The 23706-nt window shown below is 40.1% G+C and overlaps 1 protein-coding gene across 3 annotated transcripts in view; it reads right to left on the minus strand.

The window, feature by feature from the left end:
- Nucleotides 1-23706, minus strand: part of otud7b (OTU deubiquitinase 7B) — a 48959-nt gene that overhangs the window by 21120 nt on the left and 4133 nt on the right. For all 3 annotated transcript variants that reach the window (XM_061717434.1, XM_061717432.1, XM_061717433.1), the window contains exon 2: nucleotides 1964-2206. In XM_061717434.1, coding sequence (XP_061573418.1) covers nucleotides 1964-2048 — 85 coding nt within the window. In that variant the 5' untranslated portion in view covers nucleotides 2049-2206. The remainder of the gene's footprint in view (nucleotides 1-1963; nucleotides 2207-23706) is intronic.

Genomic DNA, 23706 nt, shown 5'->3' on the forward strand with positions numbered 1-23706 from the left:
CCGTCTCATCTTACGTAAAGGCCGCTGACACATTCCTTCGCTTGAGTAAACATCAGATCGCAGCAGCTCGTCGCCCTGCTGCTGCTGCATTACATTTCATTTTCAGCCCCATATTTTTATCTGCAACTTCTGCTGCTGCTAGGCAACAAGAAAGCCTGCTGACTCTAGCTATACCTCGCTCCTATTACTATTGGAGAGCCTAATTAACAGAACCACAACAGAGACGCTGACGGAGACCGCTGGGTGGACATCACTGCTGATAATCTATTCAACGAGTCATGTCTTCCTGATTCAGCTGGAGGAGGGATAGAGGGATGAAACAGAGGATCCAAGTGTGAAAACAAAACTTATTCAGCAAATATTCTGTTAAAACTCTAACTCGATAACCTTCCTGAAAATTGGGGGGCCCTTTATGGATATTCTGCCTTCTCTGGACTTGACCGCGTGAGATGACTCTTCCTGGACCAAATCCATCTTTATTTTGTATTTATTTGACAGGGACAATGCAGTCAAACATAGATACAAGCTTGCAGCTGATGCGATGCATGTAGAGTTTATAGCTAGTGCTAATTCTCAACTCCAGTCCCCAGTTGGGCTTTTCTTCCACAACATTGCAGTACAATATAAAATTAATACATTTATTGTTTCATTCAATAATTCAATAATACAGTAATGCAAGATTTGCATGATATAAAACCTTCCCTCACTCACTCTCCCACACAAATATACACACTATTTACAGATGAGTACAGTTTTGATTTTTCTTTAACCAGGTTTTAGTTTTGGTGATGAATTAAACTCTGAGATGGATTTAATTTCTTTTTTTTGTATTTTTGGTCTGCATATATATTAGTTAATACCAAGTTGGTAATACCTAAGGCATACATGCATTTGTAATATATACATTTTTTAATTACCACAAAAAAGAAAAAATATATATTTTAATAAATCATATATATTTATTTTATTAATATATATATATTTATTATTATTATTGTTTTAATTAATTAATTAATTAATGAATTTATTTATTTTTAGATGGATTTAATTTCTGATGGCAGTGAGTTCCAGGGTTTACTGCTTTACTGTCCGAAAGTTGTCCTGCAGAACGGGATTTTGCAATTGTGGTTTGAGGAGGTTCTGGTGACTCTGTTGCTTATACACTTAAAATACACTGTTGTTTATACACTTAAAAATGAATTCAAGAAAACATAAATCACTAAACCTTTCAAAGCTTTGTAAGTTATAGACTCCATAGATAATATTATTAGATCTTCATTGGTATTGCACTATGTAGATTTATATGTACATTTGTGTGAGGATGTGTACAGATAGGTGTATATAGACTGTAAGTATATGAATGAAAGGTAATAGAGAGCCATACAAGGGGGTGGGTGGGGGGTGGAACGGGAAGTGCTACATTTTAATTTAAAATTTTAACAAGTGCCTTTTACAATATATGACTGAAGTCATTGTTATCCTGTCTAACTGTATATTAGATGTGTTTCCTTATTGTGTTAAGAATTATTTTATTATTTGTCTTTTTCCTTCTTTCTTTTACTCTTGGAAGTATATGCTGGCTGGCATGGGTTATCATATGTACAATATTTCAAATTTTTTTTATTTATTTTTTTTACAATATTTAAAAAAAAAAAATTATTTTTCATTTCCCATTTTGTTGATTTGATTTATTTTTTTATTTTGTTTTTGCTTTTTCTTAAATTTTAAAAAAGGTATTCTTTGCATAAACTTATATTGCTTGATGCACAAACATGCTGTAATGAGAGATAATGTTAATAAAAAGAAATAATGTGAATAAAAACCTTAAAAAAAAAAAAAAAAAAAAAAAAACTACCTCTAACTCAACGTCATTCAAAAACACAAAAACCACCACCCTGCGCTCCATGTGCCACCTCACGTTTGCATTGTGGGGTTATTTATAGCGGGATGCTCCTCAACTCACCTTCCAGCAAGTCTCTGGCCAATCCGGGTTCAGCTCCAGTCGAACGGACAAAGTCGGACAGGACTGCGTCCATATCCACGGTCATGTGATCATGAATTCACAAGGTGGCGGCTGGCGTCCGGGCATAAAAGAAGAGGAGAGGAAACAAAGAAAGAGAAGAGAAACGGGGACCCTGCGCTGCACGCCAGAGGTCAGCGGTGGAGGGAGGAGGTGCAGCGGCTTCAGCCACGCGACCAGCCACACCTGCGGAGAGACGGAGGCAGAGGGGGAAGACAGGTCAACACCTGATCCACTTTTCCTTTTCTCAAGTCGCTGATGCTTTTGAACCATCTGTCTCACCGACAACGACGACCTTTTAAACATCCACTGCAGACCAAATGCATATCAGTGCACTGGTTTTTATCCAAAAGATGTAAATAAATTATATTTATATTTATATTTATAGCGACATCATCTCACATGTGATCTATTTAGTGTATTTGTCTTTTCTTCCATCATGTCTGCAAATAGAGGCACTATCCATCCATCCGTTCATCCATCCATCCATTCACCCTCCCATTCATCCATGAATCCACCCTCGCATCCATCCATCCACTTATCCATCCATCCTCCCATCCATCCATCCATCCATCCATCTATGCCTCCATCCATCCATTTATCCATCCATCCATCCTCCCATCCATCCATCCTCCCTCCCATTCATTCATCCGTCCATCCACCCATCCATCTATGCATCCATCCATCCATTCATTCACCCTCCCATTCATCCATCCATCCTCCCATACATCCATGAATCCACCCTCGCATCATCCATCCATCCATCCATCCATCCACTTATCCATCCATCCATCCATCCATCCTCCCATCCATCCATCATCCATCCATCCATCCATCCATCCACTTATCCATCCATCCATCCTCCCATCCATCCATCCTCCCTCCCATTCATCCATCCATCCATCCATCCATCCATCCTTCCACCTGAGCCAAACCCAACTTTTCTCTGTTTCTAAACAGAGCAGGCGTAAACCGTCACCACATAAAAACTAAATATCTGAAGGAATGAAACTAAAACATACCAAAATAATAAGTAGTGCTTTGAAAAGCACCGATTATAACTGAGAACAATGGTCTCCATGGTCTGTGTTTAAATCTAAATATAGACATCGCACTTCATGATGCATTCAAGTACACCTCGTAAACTTAGAATCCACACTATCCAAACTTAAACTGTTGTTAAAACAGTAAAATATGCTGCAGCATCATTTTTCTTAATGAAAATAAAGATGTGTTTTGCAGTTGTAAACATATTGATATCGTTTTTTGACCCTGTCGCCCAGCTGCAGCGTGCCGATTGATCCCCCACATCACTTCCTGCCTGCTCGTATGTTGTTCTGTCCTCAATAAGGCACATTCATTAATCAGGTTCATCGTTATGGATGAGTAGTGACCCGCATCGACTTTCCTTTGATGTGCTGCAAACACAATAATTAGATTCCCACGGAATAGTTTTTGGCATTACTTCCCATCTGTCTGCTGTATTACTATTTTCAGTTGTGAGAGGAAAAAAACAACATAAAACGCAGAATCTGGTGCTTTGAAGAGCAAACGTGAGGTTTTAATAAAAGTTTCTTCAGATTATGGCTAAAAACTACCGATAAAAAACAGAAATGACAGCACATGTAGGCAAGTTTATGAAGTTTTTCATCAGATAAAATCAATATTACAGCTTTGTGCTGCCACTTCGGAGGTTCAGCAAAAAAAAAAAAAGAAGCTGGGTAACTACTTTGATCGGGGTCTCTGTCACATGACCTGGCAAAAGTAAACTACGGCAGATGTGCTTTTTCATGACGGCAACATTGAAATCAAAAGTGGGACTTTTTGGAAATGGTCGTCAATATCATATCTCAAAGAGAATATTTGTTTGAACAGTGTGATACGAGAAGGATAACAGCCCATCCGTCGATAGGTTCCTCAGAAATCCATGAGCCGGTCTTATTTCTCACATTTCAACGGCAGCTGAAAAGGACTCGAGGTTGCAGGAGATGTGGACTGAAATCAATGTGGAGACATTATCAAGACCCAAAGAAAGAGAGAGTCAGCATCACTGCGGAGGGCAATCGATGCAGCAGCCAGACAAAAGCAGGAGTCAGAGCAGCCCGGCGTTAGAGGATGCTCTCCGCAGGCTGCAGAGCCGCTTCTTTGCAGAAAAAATGTTCTTTAGAAACCATTTCCGTGGCGTCAAGCATCACATTCAAACTGAGGCGCCTCAGCAAGGCTTCAAATCTGCAGTATATAAGTGTACACTCATTTATTTATGAACTATAGTAGTATTTGAGTACTTTGTTGGGTCAGCGCCTCTTCAAGGGCCTTTAAAGCACCTCATAACCGTCACGTATCAAAACTAGGGCACATTGCAACGCTTCTGGGTGACAAAATTAAACTTTCAGCTTCAATATGCTGTTAGTTTTTAAATATTATCTGCGATTAGTCCAGAAGATGCCTAATTAATTGATCTGAGGGTTTTGTGAGTGTGTTTCTACCTCCAGCCATCAGTCACGGCTGATCCTCCGCCCCGCGTTCTCAGTTCAGTTCTGACTCACTGAACACTTTTCCACTGCGCCTGATGAGTCACGAGTTTACTCTTCTTACACCTCTCCACCATTCTCTCGCTTCGTGCTCTCCCTACCTCCCTCCCTGCCTCCCTCGGTTTCTTCTGCGTTATTAAAAGCCACACAGGCACGCGGGGAAGGAAAAGACTGCTCGCAGACTTTTTCTCAGCCAGCTGAGGATTTCGAGAGCGTTCTCTGCAAAGTCAGCGGCTGAACTCGTCTCCCGTAGCTTACAGCTCGGCGGCGGCCACAGATCACATGCTGCACACACCGTGTGACAAAAACAAACTTTTTTTAACTCAGGTGTAGACTGTGCTGACTGACAGGCTGCTGCTAAAACAACAACAAACAGTGCTGCAGGTATCAAGAAGGAGATGAAACGCAAACCGACCCAGAGGTCCAACCTGGTCATCGCTCTTCTCTAAAATATCCACAAATTAATAATAAATAATAATAAAATAACATATGAATGTGTACATTCATATGTTTACCTTCTGTATGTATTTATTTTATTATTATTCTGTTCCTTATGTGATACTTCATATACAATACAAATGTAACTACCTGCATTTATGGCTGGTCATGGATCGTCAAAGAAGTGACTGGGAAATTTAATTTTTGAGTTTAGGATATTGTAGGAGGCTAGATTTTTTGTTATTTCTTTCTTTTTTATTTTATTTTATTTTTTATATTTTCTTTGGCATATATGATATGATATTGTGAGGAAGGGACAGGACTAAATAAGCGTTCTGCTTCCTCTTGTTCCCTCTCCAACACATTATTTTGCTGTTGTTCTTTATTTCTGGATGAGACTGTTAAATTGTTTAGCTTTTTTTGATATTTTGACGCTTTTAATTTGATGGTGATTTGTTGTTGTTATAAACAATAAATAAAATACATACTTAAAAACACAAGTGGACGGGCCGACGAGGGATGTGGACAGAAACAAAATCCCAGCTGCAACATCAGTCCACTCTGAGGCCGTTAATAAAAAGCTGAACCTTTAAAAGGCACAACTTCGATGAAGAGGTCGGTATAATCACTGGCTATTGCCTAGTAGATGCATACGTGTTATAAAAATGAGGACATATTCCTGCAGAATGAATGAAAGGGTTGTAGTCAGCATCACAGGTTAAACTAAGGCAGTTATCCAGAGTTATTTCCAGGTCTGACAATGGAGGATGCCCTGGAAAGGGCTTCAGGTCTGCAGCCAGACTTCTTTCATCACAGGAAGTCTATAGCATCAGGGGGTGAGAATGATCTCCTTCCTAGAGCCCTGCAGCGCCGGACATCCCGACCTAATGATGCCTTCAAGTTCATGTCAGTAAAACCTGACAAGAACGGTAGGAACCTGCAGGAAATACCACGTCTGACCTCCTAGATGGAAGTCTAAGTGACATTATGCAGAATCCAGAGCTGAAAGTCAAGCCCTGGGTGTGTGAGGCTACAGGTTTATCTTGTTCATACCATCTTTGTTATGGTGCATGTATACACAATGAAAAACTGCACCTCATCCTCATCTCAGTTTTCCGGAAGTGGTGATAAAGTCTGTGTTTTTCGCCGTCAGGTCGAGGCTTTTGAAGATCACGCTCTTCATGTTTTTAACATGCTGGCTAAAAACAGGAAAAGTGCCTTCTGAACGGCAACAAATCTGCGTGGATTAGGGGCTAACATTAACATACTGCTGCCAGCATGGGCCAGTCAGTGATTCGTATCTGGGATGGCTGAGCTTTTGTCTGGCAGGATGGCTTACGTAACGGGAGCTGCTGACAACACGTGGGTGCTGAGCTGAGGGCTGGGAGAACGCCCTGGATCCCGGAGGGAGACAGCGAGGTCACCGCGGCCCACTGCATCGGCCTCTGGTGGGCTGGGGGGGTCAGGCCACTGCAGGGGCCGGAGGAGTCTGCAGGCTCCGCTCTCCTTTTCCATTATAGATGGAAGAATTGATTTTCACACTGGTAAATGCCACGCCATGCTGAATAAAGAGGTGGGGAAGTAACCAGAAACCAGTTTTGCAAAGAAATTGTGACAAAGAAATTAGCCTGAGTGCCAACTCCCCGAACTTCCTGCCTGGGCTGGATGAAGCGATGCCTTTATTTAGAAGTAGACTAAGAAGCCTGTCATCGGACGGCTGACACCTAATGCTTGACTTTCCGTCTCTCCGTCTCCTTGGGAGACTGGTTAGTTTGAGTTTGCAAACATCTCGTCATCTATGATCTTTTGTACAACATTCTTCTGATATTGCCTGTCAGTTTAGTCTCTTAAAGCCACCCTGTGTAACAATACTGCTTCTAAACACAAGGAGGCAAACAGATTTACTGTGGATTCGCAGATATCACTCGACTCATCATTCAAAAAAAAAGAAGAAGTTGCTGACAGTTTATTTGTATAGTACTTTTACGGAAGCATTCACTTGGAAATAAGTTAAAAAGCTCAGTTTTTCACAAATTTCTTTTCAATTTCTTTCTGGTAATTTTGTCTAGCCTCTTTTTCAGTGTAAATCCCAAAAGTTTCATCAAGTTTTACTTTGATCTAGGTTTAAGACACTGGGAGATAGTCCTGTCTTTAAGCCATACAGATGGTATCACCATTAGTTTGTCGACTTTACGCAGACACCCGAGGACTTGGCGGTTGTTTCGAGGGAAAGCCCATTCAGATCTCCTCAACATAGCAATGTTTCTCCAGGACAGATATGTCTCCATGGATACAAGAAGATGCACATGAAATGCATTCAGGCAGCTTTATGGTGGCCCAAGAGACTGCTGAAAATATTGGATCTCCACAGTGTGCAGCTGAGGAGACGGAATCGCCTTCGGTGGCGTATGGGCGGAAATAATTATCGCTGAAAAACAAGGCCAAAAAAAAATAAAATGCCAAGAAAAACAGTAAAAATTATCCCGAAAAACAAAGCTTTTTTTTTCTTTTTTTTTTTTCAAGTGAATGCAATAGGCTTCTGTACACTTTTCATACAACTTGTGAATCCCAAAATGCTTTTACCGCCAAAATACATCCAGGTAAACTAAAATGTCACACATGGACACATGTTTTATGCAGACACACCAACACACACCTGAAACCATCCCAAACACAGAAAGTCCACCTATCCCAATGTGGTCCAGTGTCACGGTGCCGTCGCTAAACTTAAAACACGGACCACTCTTCACTTTGGTGGAATCTCCTAGGTTGGAGGAGACTAGAATGGTTTTACCGAATAATGGGGGCAATTCTTCGGCCTGACGAATGACCTTTGACATGAAATGGTGCGATTCCAGCCGAGTTTAGAGCTGTGTACCGAACTTCAGTTATTTTATGGCACCGACCGAAATCTGTCGGCACTACCGGGTATTGAAAGATGCCTGATCTTGATACCTTTCGGTTCCTATTTTCAGAACCTGAGAAGCTGCTTGTGATTGGCTGTAATGTTACACGTTAGTGCGTTAGTTGTGTTTACACCCACAGATGGGTTCACATGTGAGTGGTGTTGTTGTGGAGGGTGTTAACATGCGGCTACTGCGCAGTGCAGTATTTGCACACATGTGAATGTGCACGGGGATCAATGCATGAGGTCAACTCGGTCACGAGGTCAGTTGTGGTCAACTATTGGGACGGCTGGTTGGTTGAGAGAGAGAGACGGCGGTACAGAGACATCAACCTGAACCTCCGTCAGTCCAGTAGTCTGGTGGTGGACTGTGAAAGACACTCTGCCGGGGACACCGTCAGCCAGGAATGGTTTGCTTATGTTCTTTTGCACTATAAAACATTTATTTGTTGGTTTGCAACTGTTTTTTTGCACTAAAATTATTTATTTATTTATAAACTTCTTAGACTCAAATGACCAAAGCTGAAAAATAAAAGTCAATATTAGTAAGTGTGTTGAAAAAAAATAAATAAATAAATGAAATAGATTCTCCAAATCTAAATTGATTCTCATATTAATTCCTAAAAATCGATTTGTATGTCTAAAGATCTTTTTTTTTTATAACATTTTCACCCGGTGAACTTTAATCCCACTAGTTGCCTCATTTAATTCATGCATGCACGTGGTGTAAAACTATCAATGAACAATGAATATAGCGTCAAGTTTAATACCAGTATGAATATGTTGCATAACTACTAACTATTCATGTAATTCAGGTAACAGCTCAAAAAAACATCTTTAATAACACTAAGCCAAATCGATATTGGATCAGATTGAATCGAATCGTGGTAATCGATTTTGAATCTTAAGAATCAGAATCGAATTGATTCTTGACATTTGAATCGATCCCCAGCCCTAATGGTAACATGTTATAACTCTTTGCAATTAATTTCATAAAATTGGTATAAAAAAAGTACCGTTCAGGAACCGGTATCCAAGTGAAGGTGTCGGTACAGAAAATGTTTAAAAGGTACCCAGCCCTAGCTGCCTTCATTCAACCGTTTCTCCAGTCGTCCTAAAATCGGACCATAACATAGTTCATGATTTCATCTCCTGCTAGAAAACAAAAAATGTTTTTTCTGACTGGTCCATGACTGACCAATCAGAGCAAACGAGCGGTCAGCCCCGGTCAGCAGCTCTGTAATCTGCTGCGCTAGTGCGTAGCACTGATTAGGTTGAGTAGTCCGATGCAACAAGTTGTTAAATGTTACAGTCTATTCAACGTCTATACATACAAACCTCGCAGAGCACAGTTAAATGTAGCGTTGGTTTTTCACGTCATACATTTCAGACAACAATCCAATTGATTTAATGTCCTAACAACCATCACTGAATCACCGCCGTCTCCTTCGTCACGACATCAGCAAAACAAACTTAACCAGTCCAATCCAAACATGGAAACCAGTCTTGAGACGTCCATTGAAAATTATAAATGTTTTCAGAGTGAGATCACTCTGAAGGCTTTTCTGTTCAGGCCTTTGTTGTGAAGTGTTTGAACATGTTAATTTAGGCTTCACTTTTCATTCAGAGTAACAAAAAAAAGCAGCAACTTTCTAATCAACTCTTGTTAACCAAACTACATATCCATTAGGGCTGGGGGTAAACGATTCTTTTTATTTACCATCAGACAACGTTTTCTCTTGCTTTAACATATATAAAGTGGTCTCCCCTCAGCCTGCCAACTCAGAGAAGGAGGAAAGCAACCAAATTCTGCAGTGTCTGTACAGCCGCCCGGATGAGCCGTCCAGCCTGATGTGGCTTCTACGAGCCGTTCAGATTCTGCTCCCGTCGTGACGGGAGCGATTTACATCGGTTGGCCTCCGATGCGTGAAACCACGCCCACACTAACTCTGGCCGGAACAACAACAACAACTCTGCCGGCCTGAGATTTCGCCATTTTCTACGCGTCATTCAGGCAGCCAATCAGCACAGTGCCTCATTATCATAGCCTCCCCGCCCACTCAGAATGAGATGATAAAGACATGGCTCCGAGGCTGAATTTCTCATTTATTTAGCAAAAAAAAAAAATCTAAAGCTTGTTTGTAAGACATTCAAGGCCTGTTTAAAATAGGTATTAGATGCCATAATAGGTCTCCTTTAACTAATTATGCAAGCAGCCATCATTCAACATCTAGTCCAGGTTACCTTACTATAATTGGACGTCAATGTTACGATTTAGCATAAACCCAATTTTCAAATCTGTATCATAATCCAGTTATAATCAAATGTTGGAATACAACATTGTTCCAACCTCACACTAACTTCAGGTGTCCGCTATCGCTGGCAACAATGAACCACAATGACGTAGTACGAAACTCACCTCCGCCACTTTTTATTTCTGGATTTGTGGAAGATGAATTATTTAAAATGTATAATGAGTGAATTTTTCTGTTTTAGTTACAACTGAACGATATTCTGAGTTATTGTCAATGAGTTGAATAAAGTTCAGCTTTGTTTCGCTTCACAAATGTTTTAACATGCGCTTTATAACCCGTTGAGCCTTATGTATCAAAATAGACCCGTTCATTGATATTGAGCCTTTTAATGCGGTCCGCCTAATACGGTATGAGTATATAATGGTTTATTTAGGAAACTTAAATGCGTCTTATTATAACGGAGTGATAAAATCTGAACCCCGTACAAATCAGTAACAGAACAAAAGCAGGGATGTGCTCGTTACTGCAGAGTTCCTACAGGTTACGGCGCTTTCTGAAAGGTTTTCCTTTCAACTCACTCAACGACACACTCGCCAAACACTACCGGTCAAGCTCTGCTGGAAGCATGCATGTGCTCATTTCTCTGCAATGCCAGAATGTCTGAAAGTGACCCACCTAAAAATGCCAATTACATCCCAAAGGTGTAGAAAAGAAAATAATGGCACGGTTGTGTTTTATGGTGGAAAAAACCTTTAGCTGCAACAAAGCCTGGAAACACCGGTCCTTCAGTGGGTTTTCAGGCGCAAGGCCACTTTGCTTCATTCATTCCTGCTACTGTGGTCTAGACGGCGCAGATGTAAACAACTCAAGTTAATGCATCCACAGTTAAATTCTTGTTAGTGATTAAGTAGTGAAAACAGGCTCTGTGCCTGCTAGGGCTGTGCCTTTCACAGAACCTGCTTCTCCACATGTCTGATTAATAAAGCCACACAGGACTCACAGCAAGTCTCTGTGAAAGACAGAAATAAGGCCAGGGTCATGAACTGGAACCTGTGTGCAGAGGAATAATCATTGCCTAACGTTTGCCTAACGTTTGCCTCACCATGGTTTCATTCATCTTGCGAAACACAAGCCCTCATTTACAAAGACAAGTAAAAGAAGTTGGAGGTCAACGACTAAGATGTATTCTATGAGTAAATAAGTAATCATTAATTTTATGACCTGGGGACCGTTTATTCTTGCACAATCTTTGGTGACACTTGACCAAAAGAGGACAAATGAGTTGTTCTCATTTCCTTTAATGGTCAGGTTATGATGGATGGCCATATCTATAAATGTGTCAGTTCTATTTTGGGCCAATCACATAAACCTTTCCTGTAATCTCAGCCAATGCAACACAACCTCTCTTCATTGCAAAGACATATGAGTAATGGTTTTAATGGGATAATAAAACAGGGTACGGCAATACGACTGGTGGGAGCTGTAATGGGAGTGATAATTGTGACCCTAAGTGCTTTATCTTTTGTGAAGAGGGATGGTGACAGAAAATGAAACTAGCCTCTACATGCAAAAGTAAGCAGGACAAATTAACTGCTCACTTCGCTGTTGGTTTATATTATAGCAAGGTGACTAAATAACAATAAGCAAAGCAAGTTTGTTTATATAGCACAATTCAGCAACAAGGTGATTCAAAGTGCATTACAGACGCATTAAAACATCACATATATAAAAAGAATGATTTAAAATTTAAACAAAAAGAATTAGAAAAAAGGAAAATTTGATTCAAACAGTGGTTAAATATGATCAAGTTTCGAAACCTGCTTAAAATTAACAATATACAACGGAAAGAAATGTAATTATAATTTCTAAAGTCTCAGTTTCAGGTATAGAATTTAAGTACCATAAACTAATTTAAAATAGTCAACAGGAGACGAAGGAAGCAGATTATCATTTACATGGTCACATGATCGACTACGTCTCATCCAGTGAAAATGCAAAAAAGTTGTTTCCATCAAGTGTAAAACTGGAGTATCAACAAAACTGAAACCCACCTCATAAAAGTGTAAAAAGGATTTTGGATTCTAGGTGTTTCTATTACAGGTTTTTCTTTGTGAGAATTAGGTTCTGCAGAATTCTAGTGATAGAAGAAACTCACTAATAGGGCTTTTTCTACACCAACTCTGGTACGCGAGCTGGAGGTAGACCGGTGCTAGCCCGGTGCCAGACCAAAACACCCTCTTCAGAGAACTAGTTTGCTTTTCCAGTGCCAGGACCCCAAGTCATTTGTCCGGTCACCAATGTGCAAGCAGGAAATCCGTAAAAAGAGCACAAAACCCAAATATCTCAAAGAACAACCTGTGATGGAAACATCTCTAATTCGAAAAACAAAATGTGCCAAATATAAAAATAAAAAAAACCTTGTTTATGCTTCCATGAGATGGTTGTTGATGTTGACAATCCAGTTTAGCGTAAAAGTGTAGTGGAAACGCGACTAATAGATGGTGATCCTGGCCTTCTTATTTGGGGTCCTTAACGTTTCAGGACGAAAATGACTCTTTTTAGAGTCACGTGTTTGCTCTTCAGTAGACGTATTTTTGATTGCATGATTAAATCAGCAAGAATGCATCCAGAATTTCCTGGTATATGTTTTAAACTCACAGATGTTGTTTAAAAATGGCGATTGCCAACCATGACGGCACCTGCTGTGACGTAGTGGTTTGCATCTGGCCACAGTAGCACCAGTTTTCTTGGCAACGAGTCGGCGCTTTCCTTGCTGCCGGTGTTCATAAAGCAAAGAACCGGTGCCAAGTCCGGCACTTGAACCGAACTAGCACTGGAACCGCTTTGGTGAAAAAGTCCTACAAGTGCCTCAGGAATATTTACAGCGTCAAAATGAGTCCCTGCCTTGGGTTAGGTATTCTAGCGCAGGGTTGGGTACTGAAGTGTGGGAGATGACCGAGGTCTGCTGGAGGAGGCTCCTCCAGGTTGCTAAGCACAGCCGGAGTGTTCACGCAGTCCAATTTAAGACAAAGATGCAACAAGCTACAGAATAAAATGTCACACGGCAACACCTCTGTGCCTTTCACAAGGCACAACGGAGCAGAATAAAGGTGGTGTAGCGGCGGAGGGAACTGGCTGCTTGAATGGAGCTTGTCTTTAGGATAAAGTGAGTGCAATATTTTGGTTAAAGTCCCGCGGTGAGTAACACTTCACAGTCACAATGACCAAGGCATCTAGAGTGATCAGTCCAACAATGGAGAGGAAGAGAGGTGGGAAAGGAGATAGTGTACCACGGTGAACTGAAAGCCAATATTTTTCTCTGGACAACAACTGCACTTTTTCATGTACGTGCAGTAAAAAGATCCAGAGCAGGAATCCTACATGGGGGGAGTTCGTTAATGCACCAACCAAAACAAGTTTAAACAAACAAAAAAAAAGTTTCCACTCAACAGGGATAGGTTGTGACTAACCACTGGGCATTATCGGGCTAATATCCATGACTATATTGGACTCCATGATATCTGTGCCATATAGTATAGGTTCTGCCCACAGTTGTAGCATAACAACCACTTCTCATGTCCTGTTGTTCTGTCACTGCTCGAGGAATAATAATGTAAATCTGGCATCCCTTTAACAAATCTATATATAGCCCGCAAAGTTGGACAACACATTCCTGCAAAGTGTTTGGTATGTGTGGTAGACCACCCTTAAAAACACTGGCACAGGCCTGTTTTTAATGCTCCTGACGGAGTGTGTTTTTGCTGGGAGCAATCAAAGCAGAACACCTTCCATCTGAAGGAAACCAGAAGAGGAAGACAAACAAAGGTGCGGTGAGGTGGCTGTCCATCAGCCGTTATCTGTGGAGTGTTTTAATCTGGTTACTGACTGAGACCAGTCAGGCTACACCGGCTCGTTACATAATGCAAGAGCTGGAAATGAGACTAATCAACGTCTGGCTGAGGACTGAAGAACAACCAAGACTTTCAGCTCTCCCAAAGAAGCAGAGAAGCATTAACAAACCACAGTTTTGGTTCTTTTGACTTAAAAAGCCAATTAATTAATAAAACAAACCTGGTTTACCAGTGGATGCTACAAGAAGTGCACTACAAAACAATGAGACCACAAAGCAACACAAACTCTTATAAATATGGTTCAAGAACAGAACAGTGCTGTTGTTGTTGACCAATGTTGAGTTGACACAGATATTTACATTCAATAGAGTTCAGCAAAAAAAAAAAAACACACACAATTGATTAACCTGTAACCAAAAAGCACTAAGAGGTGTAAAGTGTATGTATCCCTTAACTGTGTTTTTATTTTAACTGTGAAGCGCTCTGTGACCATGGTCTGTGAAGAGCGCTCTACAAATAAAGTTTACTTACTTACTTACTTAAATCAGGGGTGTAAATCAAAAGTTTAATCGGAATACAATATTATATCAATTAACTGGAGGCTCGTTTCCATTACTCTTAGATTTGTGCAAAACCGAAAATTGAAAAAATAATCCCGTAATGGAAATAAAAAAAACTCCTCAATATCTGGTTTTTCAGGCGATTCGATGATCCACTTGTAAAGGAAACGCGTTGCGCGCTTTTTCACGGCTCTGGCAGCGCTGGATGTGATGTTCCCAGTCAAGCTAAAGTAATTAAAATCTAGTTTCCAGTTGTTTTTGGTTGGTTAATGGTTAATGATGTTTTAGTCAATTTTCTTCATTGTTTGGGTGTAACAGTACATGGATTGCATTCGTACCGAACCATTACGGTACAGAGCTGTCGGTACGGTACAGATATGTACATACCGATCAAAATACAATGTTTAACAGTAGCTAGTTAACTAGTTACGCAGACAGAGCATATTTCAAATCCGAATTCCCACACGAATATCTTAAGTGCCGGACTGGAAGTCTCAGTCTGTAGTCAGCACCGGACTCCCACGTGAGTTTTTTATCTGCTCGCAGACGTCATGGTTGATGGAAACAAGAAGGCTGAGCTTGAAGACCCTCCCTCATCTTTAAGGGCTCCTGTTTGGGAACACTTCTGTTTCCCGGTGATGAAACTCTTTATGAACAAGCAAAAACTGCTGTTGTCCATGAAAAGAATTTAAAAAAAAAAAAATCTGTTATAATTAGTAACTTTTTTTGTATTATTTTCAATACATTTTTTGTATCAAATTTTTTTTTTTTTGTTTAATTTGAGAATATTCTATTTATTGGAGGACTTCCTTATAGATTTAAGCAGTATTTATATATTTATTTATTTATTTATTTATATTGCAAAAGTTGAAAACTAAGCAAAAAGCTATTTTTATGTTTTGTGGGTTTTTTTTTTCCTTTACTGTACCGAAAATAAACCAAACTGATTTTTTTGTACTGTTACAGGTCTTACAGGACAAAATACAGAGCTATGATGATTGCACTTACTTAATAAAAAAGCGTGATTAATGGAAGCACCAGCCCCCTGGAGAAATTTTGCGAAAAAGTGTCATGGAAACGCAGCTTGGATCAGGAATCAATCTTTGCCAATTATCAAAAAAATCTACCAGGATAGGATTTTGATCCGATTTGTTTAAGGATCAAAATGAGATTTGATGGTCAATACAAAATCAATACTGACTGATAGATCATAATGGCCCTAATAAGACCAAGTCCATTTTCTTATGTTCTCTTGCTGGTGCTAGTTTTGTATCTCGTGCTTAAATACCTTGCACATCTAATAGTGAACCTGTTAATATTTTCATTTCTACATTTGTACCTTTGACACTTGTTTTGGATTTTTTTTTTGTTTCGTTTTAATCCATAACATTGCTCCTTAACAACAAGGTAAGCGTATGACTCAGAGCCAACAGGGAGAGACCGTTGCAGTTTTCTTCCTTTCCATCCGTAATTAGTGTAGAGTAATTTCTCTGGCATCACAGTTTCCTTTGGGATTCATGAAGCTCCATCCCATCTTCTTTATTTCAGCCATTTAGCCATTTCATGTCCTAACCGTTATCTTAAAAGGGCAAGAGGATGCATCATAGGAATAGTGTAGGCACATCACCCTCCAAGTGGTTGCATAATGCAGATGCGTAAGATAACTGTTGCAGATATCCCCCTCGAGCTATTGTGACGCAAATAAAAGGTTTGCTTTAATTCTCCTCTTCCTTTAACACATTTATAAATATAAAGATTTATGCAATAATTAAGATTCTAATACAGAGTTAAAAGGAAGTTAATTTTGTTAATATAATCTGTGAATAATGAGAGCAACTGGAACATTTCAAGTTCATAAATTCTTCTTCATTGGAATCCGAGACAGCTTTTGTCTTTGAGTAAAAGGTCTTGATATGACCACAGCAACTCCCGATTTTCTTGCCAAATAAGGGCATTATCTATTCTTCCACTGCCCAACTTGGACTATCATGTACTGAAGATGCAAGTTGGAAGTTTTAAAATGTAACTAAGCAGATAAAATCAGTGCGGATTACTGTCTTTTGCCCTACTGAGGGCCTGTAACCACCAGCTGTGGCTGTCTGTGTGCAGCGCGAGAGACAACACCATGCCTGCCCTCTCCGAGCCCACGCCGCTGGAGCTGGCTGAGTCCAAAAGCCGTCCAGTCATCAAACAAAAATGTGCCAAGCCCAACTTCCCTCTTACAGCCTCCCCAACCCGTTTGCTGGCTCAGAAAGGGCCCGAGTTAATCTAAGCAAACCACTTTCTTTCTGGATGGAAGCACAAGGCATAATAAAATCAAGACCAAGAGACCTCGGGGGAATGATATATCTGATAAGCAACGCTTTAGACTTTATGAAAAAGACACCACAGCTGAATGTTTGATATTCGTCTGATTTACACAATTTACAAAAGACGAGCTATACGGAAAAGAAGGACCTTCAGAGAGTCTTATATCTCTTAGGATGGGTCTAAATAAACTTTAGACAACAGTCTGCCTGTTCTGAGTGTACATATATATATATATATATATATATATATATATATATATACACACACGCAGCTGCCCTAAAGCAAAAATAACTGCATTCAATAATCACCAATACAGGGTTCTTTGAAGTAAAGCAACCTCCACAATCACAGTTTAGACTGAATATTATTAATTATTAATATTTAAATCTGACTGATATAAATCTGGGGAATGCCTGATTGACACTTCCCTTCACTTAAGACTCATTTTTATTAATATAAAAGAACCATTTTCCTGAAAGTCCTTCGGTAGCTTCAATATGCTCCGAGCCTGTTAACGGCCCAGACAAGCGACTTGTGTGTGAAATTATTAACACATTATTACCGGTATATCATTTCACATGTTATTTTCACACTAAACCTCAAGAGGGCGAACTGCAACTGACGATGAGTCTGACGTAAGCGACGTAGAAAAGGAATCGCCGCATCTTCTTCCTCCGGAGTTAGCAGAGTTGTTTAAAAATGACACAGAGGATGAAGATTTTAGTTATTTGGAGTGACACGGATGGTTTGGTAAACTTCTTAGCCTGTTATTTATGCTATAGTTATCTGAATGACTCTTAATATGTTATGTTAACATACCAGGCACGTTCTCAGTTGTGTCATGTAACGTAAGCATACCGTACAAGTAGGGCTGTTCGATTAATCGATTTTAAATCGTAATCACGATTATGTAATTAGAACGATGTTAAAACGTGAAAATCGTAAAATCGATTTTTCACTTCTTTTTTTTTTACCTTGTCTGCACACATATTAATGATTGATACCATATTAATGATTGGTGGAAATACCTCTCAATACCTGCGACAAGTGCCCCATGGGAGAGGCTCTTTAGTGTAGGAGGGGGCGTTGTAACATGCCACCGGGCATCCCTCAAGCCAGATGCGGTAGACCGGCTCGTGTTTCTTGCAAAAAACTTGCAAATGTAATGACTGACATTACACACCTCTACCTCCTTCATGGGTTGCATTATTATTTAGCATGCAAAGACCCAGTTTAGTTTAATTAGAAAATGTCTTGTTTTACTTAATTGGAAATATAACTTACTGTATGTTTGCAAGTGCTGATTTGCTGATTTTTTTTTTCAGAGATAAAACTTTATATTTTATTATATATTTTTTTTTTTAAATTCAACTTATTTTACAGAGTTTTGCACTTTATTTATTCATTTTTGGTTTAATAAGAGCAAAGTTTGCACTTAAAGCCCAATGGGGCAAATGTTCAATAAAAAAAACAGCATATTTGAAATCATTTCTTTGCCTTTTGTCAATTCACAAAATAATCGTAATCGAAAATCGGATTTTGAGAGAAAAAAAATCGAGATTTTATTTTTGGGCAAAATCGAACAGCCCTACGTACAATTATTCAGCCTGTTGTTGCCTCTATTCTAATTTTATTTTAAATTGCCTTTCAAGATGACTTGTCTGTTCTTGGTGTTGGACTTTATAAAATAAATTCCCCCCAAAATGCGACATATATATATATATATATATATATATATATATGTTTTTTCCTTCTTTATTATGCATTTTGTGGCTGGTGCGACTTGTAGTCCGGAGCGACTTATAGTCTGGAAAATACGGTACTTGAGAAATTGTCTGAATCAGAGTAACTATATGATCCCAGCGTGCATGTAACGAGGTAAAAACTGGAGATGGGAAACCGTTCCAGGCGTGTCCTGGTGACGGGAAGAGATGAAAGTGTATCGGTGAGGTTTCTCTCCAGCCTAATGTGGACTCGTGCTGATATTCACTGGAGCAGTAAGTAATAGCAGCTTAGTCTGGCCCGCTGAAGTGGACGGCGTTGGCTTCCGAGCCAAGTGTTTATCAGCGCCCGAGAGCTGATGTCATCGTGTGCGTGGACATGTGGCCTTGAAATGACAAAATCACCTTTTTTTTTTTTAAAAAGGGAGGGAAACAATTGCCTCCAAGACGAAGCTTCATCCCAACACTCAAGCTCTGCAGCCTTTCATACAAAGTATTAATTATATAAATACCCCCCTCTGGTCTGTATTGAGCAGTTCAGCTTTGATAGTCATTTGTGATTTTGGAGATGAGTAAGAAGCCAGATGATCCACTGATTCATAGAAAATAAGAACTAGACTAGTATCTGTTTACATCATTATATGCAGCATTGATAACTGTGATATCTTTCATGGCTGTGCTATTTATAAGAGAACTGTCCAACGACAGCTTTCACTTGGTATTTTCCTCTCCGCGGTGCACCAGGCCGGCCTCACAGGTTCCTAATCTGTGCCAGCGGCAAGTGGTTCCAGTCCGGCCAAGGTAATCACCCGTCAAGGAGTGCTAATTAACAGCCACATGAGGCAGACTCCCGTGGAGGTGGCTTCAGGGGATCACAAGCAGCATCCTCACACGTTACATTGAGCGCCGTGTCGGAGTGACGGACAACTGAGACAGCAGAACGTAACAGGAGTCTTTGATCCCGGAGGTGGACGAGAGAAGCCGGAACTCATCCGGCCTAAATGCAGCGCTGCTAAACTGTTGAGATCTGCAGCAAACGAAGGTGGAAGGTTGGCATTTGTGGCGCTACTAGGAGGAAAGGATTCATTGAGCTTTAATCAATGAATTTTAACTGATCCTAGTGACAAACTGCAAAGGTTGCAATTAATTATTATAATTAATTACTTCTGCTACTCCCTTAAGTAACAACATGAACATATGCCAACATTTAAACAACAGTTTGCAGCCATCCTTGCGCCCCCCCCAACTAGCACTCATGTCACCCCGTCACGCACCCTTCGTACCTCCAAAAGGTGGAGCAGCAGAATAAAGGCAAGGCAAGTGTATTTGTGTAGCACAATTCAACACAAGGTAGTTCAAAGTGCTTTATATCAACATTAAAAGCGGCAAGACACAATTAAATAGTAAATAACAAATAAAATGAAATAAAATGATAAGAAAAGAGGTAAAATAATAAAAAGCACAAGTTGTTAAAAAGAAAGGGCAGTAGAGTACAGCAGGTACATCTCATTCTTAAAATGGCAAGAATTACGTTTCTATACGGTCAGAACGTACAAAGACCAGGTCAAATACAGTATTACAAAAGTAATCTGTGCCACTATGCTCCTTCTTCCTCCGCGACGTAGAATAACGATGCTGCAGGTAAATCCATGTATCATTCTTTCATTTGGTTTTCAAAATGAAACCAAAAATAAGAAAACGAAAAAACAAACTAATTTTCTCAGTATTCGTTTCCTAACTAAACTAAAAAAAAATAGATACCGACTCGGTTTTTTTTCAGTTTTCGATATTATGTTCAAAATAAAAATGAATAAAAATGTTAAAATGCTAAATAATCTTCCGGTAAAGTTAGCTTTTACGCTAGGCAACTTCTGGTTCACTTAACTTCAGCTTCATATCAAAAATGGATAAAAAACAGGAAAAGGTTGTTATACATTTTTTCCATTATTCATTTGAGCATAAAATCGAAAACTGAAGAAAAACTATTCGTTATCCATTTTTCTCATTTTAGTTAGAATGAAAACGAATAATGAGAAAATTTGTTCTTTTTTCGTTTTATAACTTGTTTTATCTTGAAAAACAAATGACCGAATGATACACGGATTGAGGTCAAACAAACTATCTGTGTTGGTTTCAGTATTTCAGACAACTTCCAATCTCATCTGAAAACTATTCAACTAATTATATTTAATGCTATAACTATAATTCAATAATCAAGATGATCAATCTTAAAACTACAAGATTACCACTGCAGCCACAAATCCCAAGTACTGAAATGTTTCATTAAAACCGGCTCAATGAACAAAGTGATTACTGGAGGGCGACTGACTGATCCCACAAACCACATCGTTTAAATTTGGGTTGGAAACTTTTCCATGTAGTAGTTTTGTAATGATTGTTTGTTTGGGGGGGTTAGTCATAGATCACCGTCCAAGTTTCACCAAAACATAAATGAACACTAAATCAAAGCGCATCTGAGACTGATGAATGTGGATGTAAGTCAATGTTCCCTTTGCTTAGCATATAAACAATGTCCCGATTATTACACAAGTCAAGCATGAAGACCACTGCTTTAATCTGAATACGAAGCCTTGAGGTATTGAAGACATTTCAGACTATGTGATCTTTGGTTTTGTGTTTTGTTTTCAAACCCGTCTCACTTGAGCGAAACAGAGATGAACGAGCCGGTAGCGGGTAAATAAGCCCCGGTCGGAGCATTACTGCCATGTGAATCCCCGGGCGCTGCAGGCTAGTGACTTTACGTCACTCCCTGTGATGTCATCACGGGTGACGGGCTCCTCATCAAAGCCATGTGTGGGATTACTGCTGCTGTCCTGCATCAACAAGGCAGGGGGTGAGGGGGCATGATGCCGCATACGCAACACAGGAAACCTCGCTTTTCCTTTTCTACAACCTACAATGCCATTTACATGCAAATTATTCATTATTCACTCATACTTTGATTTGAAATAAATATGACCCACCGAGTGTTTTTTACTTTAACAAACATCTATCCGTTCTTGAACCCCCCAGTTTTTTGTTTTGTGAAATTCTGTCTTGAACCTAAAGAAACTGAGCTTCAAGAGGACGGTGAAATATTTCTATCACGTGCAACAGAGAATTAAAAAACACAGCGTTGCGTGATATTGCTGAGGGGATCATCCATATCACTAGTGATGTGTTTATCTACATCACTCACATATTTGATGTGAGGTCAAGATGATGCTGCAGCCGAGAGGTTATTACATCAGTAAAGCAATAACAACCAGACAGACTTTAAGACTCTTTAATGTCATCATTTCGAGGGAAGCCAATGTCGGTTGATAACCAATTATGTCATTCAGAGTCATTCTACATTTGACTCAGGTCAGGGTGGATTTATCCAGCCTGCCATCTTCATCTACACCTTCCAGGACTGTCATCTTTCAACCAATATTAGCGGAAAATTCACACTTGAAGTATAAACACTCCCACTGACTTTACCCGTGTTTGAAGCGGATTTCAAACTGTAATTTTAGGGCTCTAAAGGTTGTGGATGCACTCTGAAAGCAAGCAGTGCTGCAGTCCTGAGTGGATAATTACAAACCCAAACTGTCAAGAGGTCTGAAGGTGTTTTGGGTTCTACATCATAACAGATAACACTGCAACACTGAAAAGTAGCCCACATAAACTATTAACGTCAAGGTTAGCTTTGAAAATCGTAAAAACACACAAATACAGGTCGACAGAGAAGCCCCAGGTTTATCGAGTCTGGCTGTTACATTACTGCGGTTTTCATACCCGCAGTGCAAAGTTTTAACAACCTGGACAACTTCAACATTGATTTTATCGTGTAAAGCACTTTGTGCTACTGTTGGATGAAAAGTGCTGCATAAATAAAAGGTTTGATTTGATTTGAACTGGCTGCAGCTGAACCACACAGGAAAACGGTCATCAAGCTCTCTTATACAGTAGTAATGTTCTTCACAAGCCATTTCCATTTCCTTGGTACCAACCATTTCTACTGCAGCTACATTAATCACAATCGTCACAAATCCCAGTGGAAACAAACACTGAATGAAAAAGCACTGGAGGTTCAGTGAATGTGGAAGATGTGCTATCATTTCTCAGGAAAACCTTTGAGGTTTCGGCTGGTATCAAGCTGCAATCAATATCACTTCCCCACACTGTATCTCCTGCAGAGAGCAAAAAGGTGAGCAGCAGAGAATAGCTGATGGAGCTCTCATTAGCATAGCTTCTGTTATGGGAGCTGCGATTCACACTATATTGGTTTACCGATACTCAAGCGGGGCAGCCAGAGCTCATAAAACCGTTCTTCCAAAAACGGGTCCCCTCTAGTCTGCAGTGGGCTGTTGTGAATGAGTAATTGATCCGGACCCCAGACCATTTGGCGTACACCTAATATCCACAGTGGGCCGCTCAAAGTCAGGCAGACGCTGGCGTCCACACGCACGCCTCGGTGCTCGGCCTCTCCGCCATGACACGGACAGCCCTGAGCCCTGTCTGGGTGCTGTGTCACAAGACTGGCAGGCAACCAGCCAAGCTTGGGAGGGTGGGGCTCCACAGTTTTAAGAGTTGCTGTCTGGACACAGAGACAAGCCACCTATTGATCAGCCGTCTCAGTGTGGCGGTGCAGAGACCAAGGCAGCTTTCGCTTCATATCAAATCTTATATTGTCTTTATGAACTATGACACTTACAGACGAGTGAAAAGATGCATCTCCAGGTCCTTTGCAGTTTTCTGAATCTGCAAAGACCCCTCTAAGAAGTCGGCTCTCGAGCAAACAGAGTAGCTGACACAAAAGCGATGCATTTGTACTACTAACCTTAAGAAGCACTCATCTCCTGACTTATTAATCTGCCCATGTTTTAGAGATCCTATGGGAGCAGCTCTGCAGCCAAATAGGCTTGGCTGCGTAACTGACACTGGATCCATGACACAGACACACACAGCAGCTGTTTAAGGAACCCAGCGAGGGACACATTTAAAATTTCATATCCTGCGTGCTGCTGATGCAGCATGGTTAGCTTGTAATAAAAACCTTGTTTCCCGGGTAGAAATATCCTGCAGGGTTACCGTACTAGTTTACTGCTACTTTGACCTGCTCTCTATGTT

Source organism: Cololabis saira, chromosome 3, assembly GCF_033807715.1.
Source record: "Cololabis saira isolate AMF1-May2022 chromosome 3, fColSai1.1, whole genome shotgun sequence".
NCBI classification, from domain to species: Eukaryota; Metazoa; Chordata; class Actinopteri; order Beloniformes; family Belonidae; genus Cololabis; species Cololabis saira.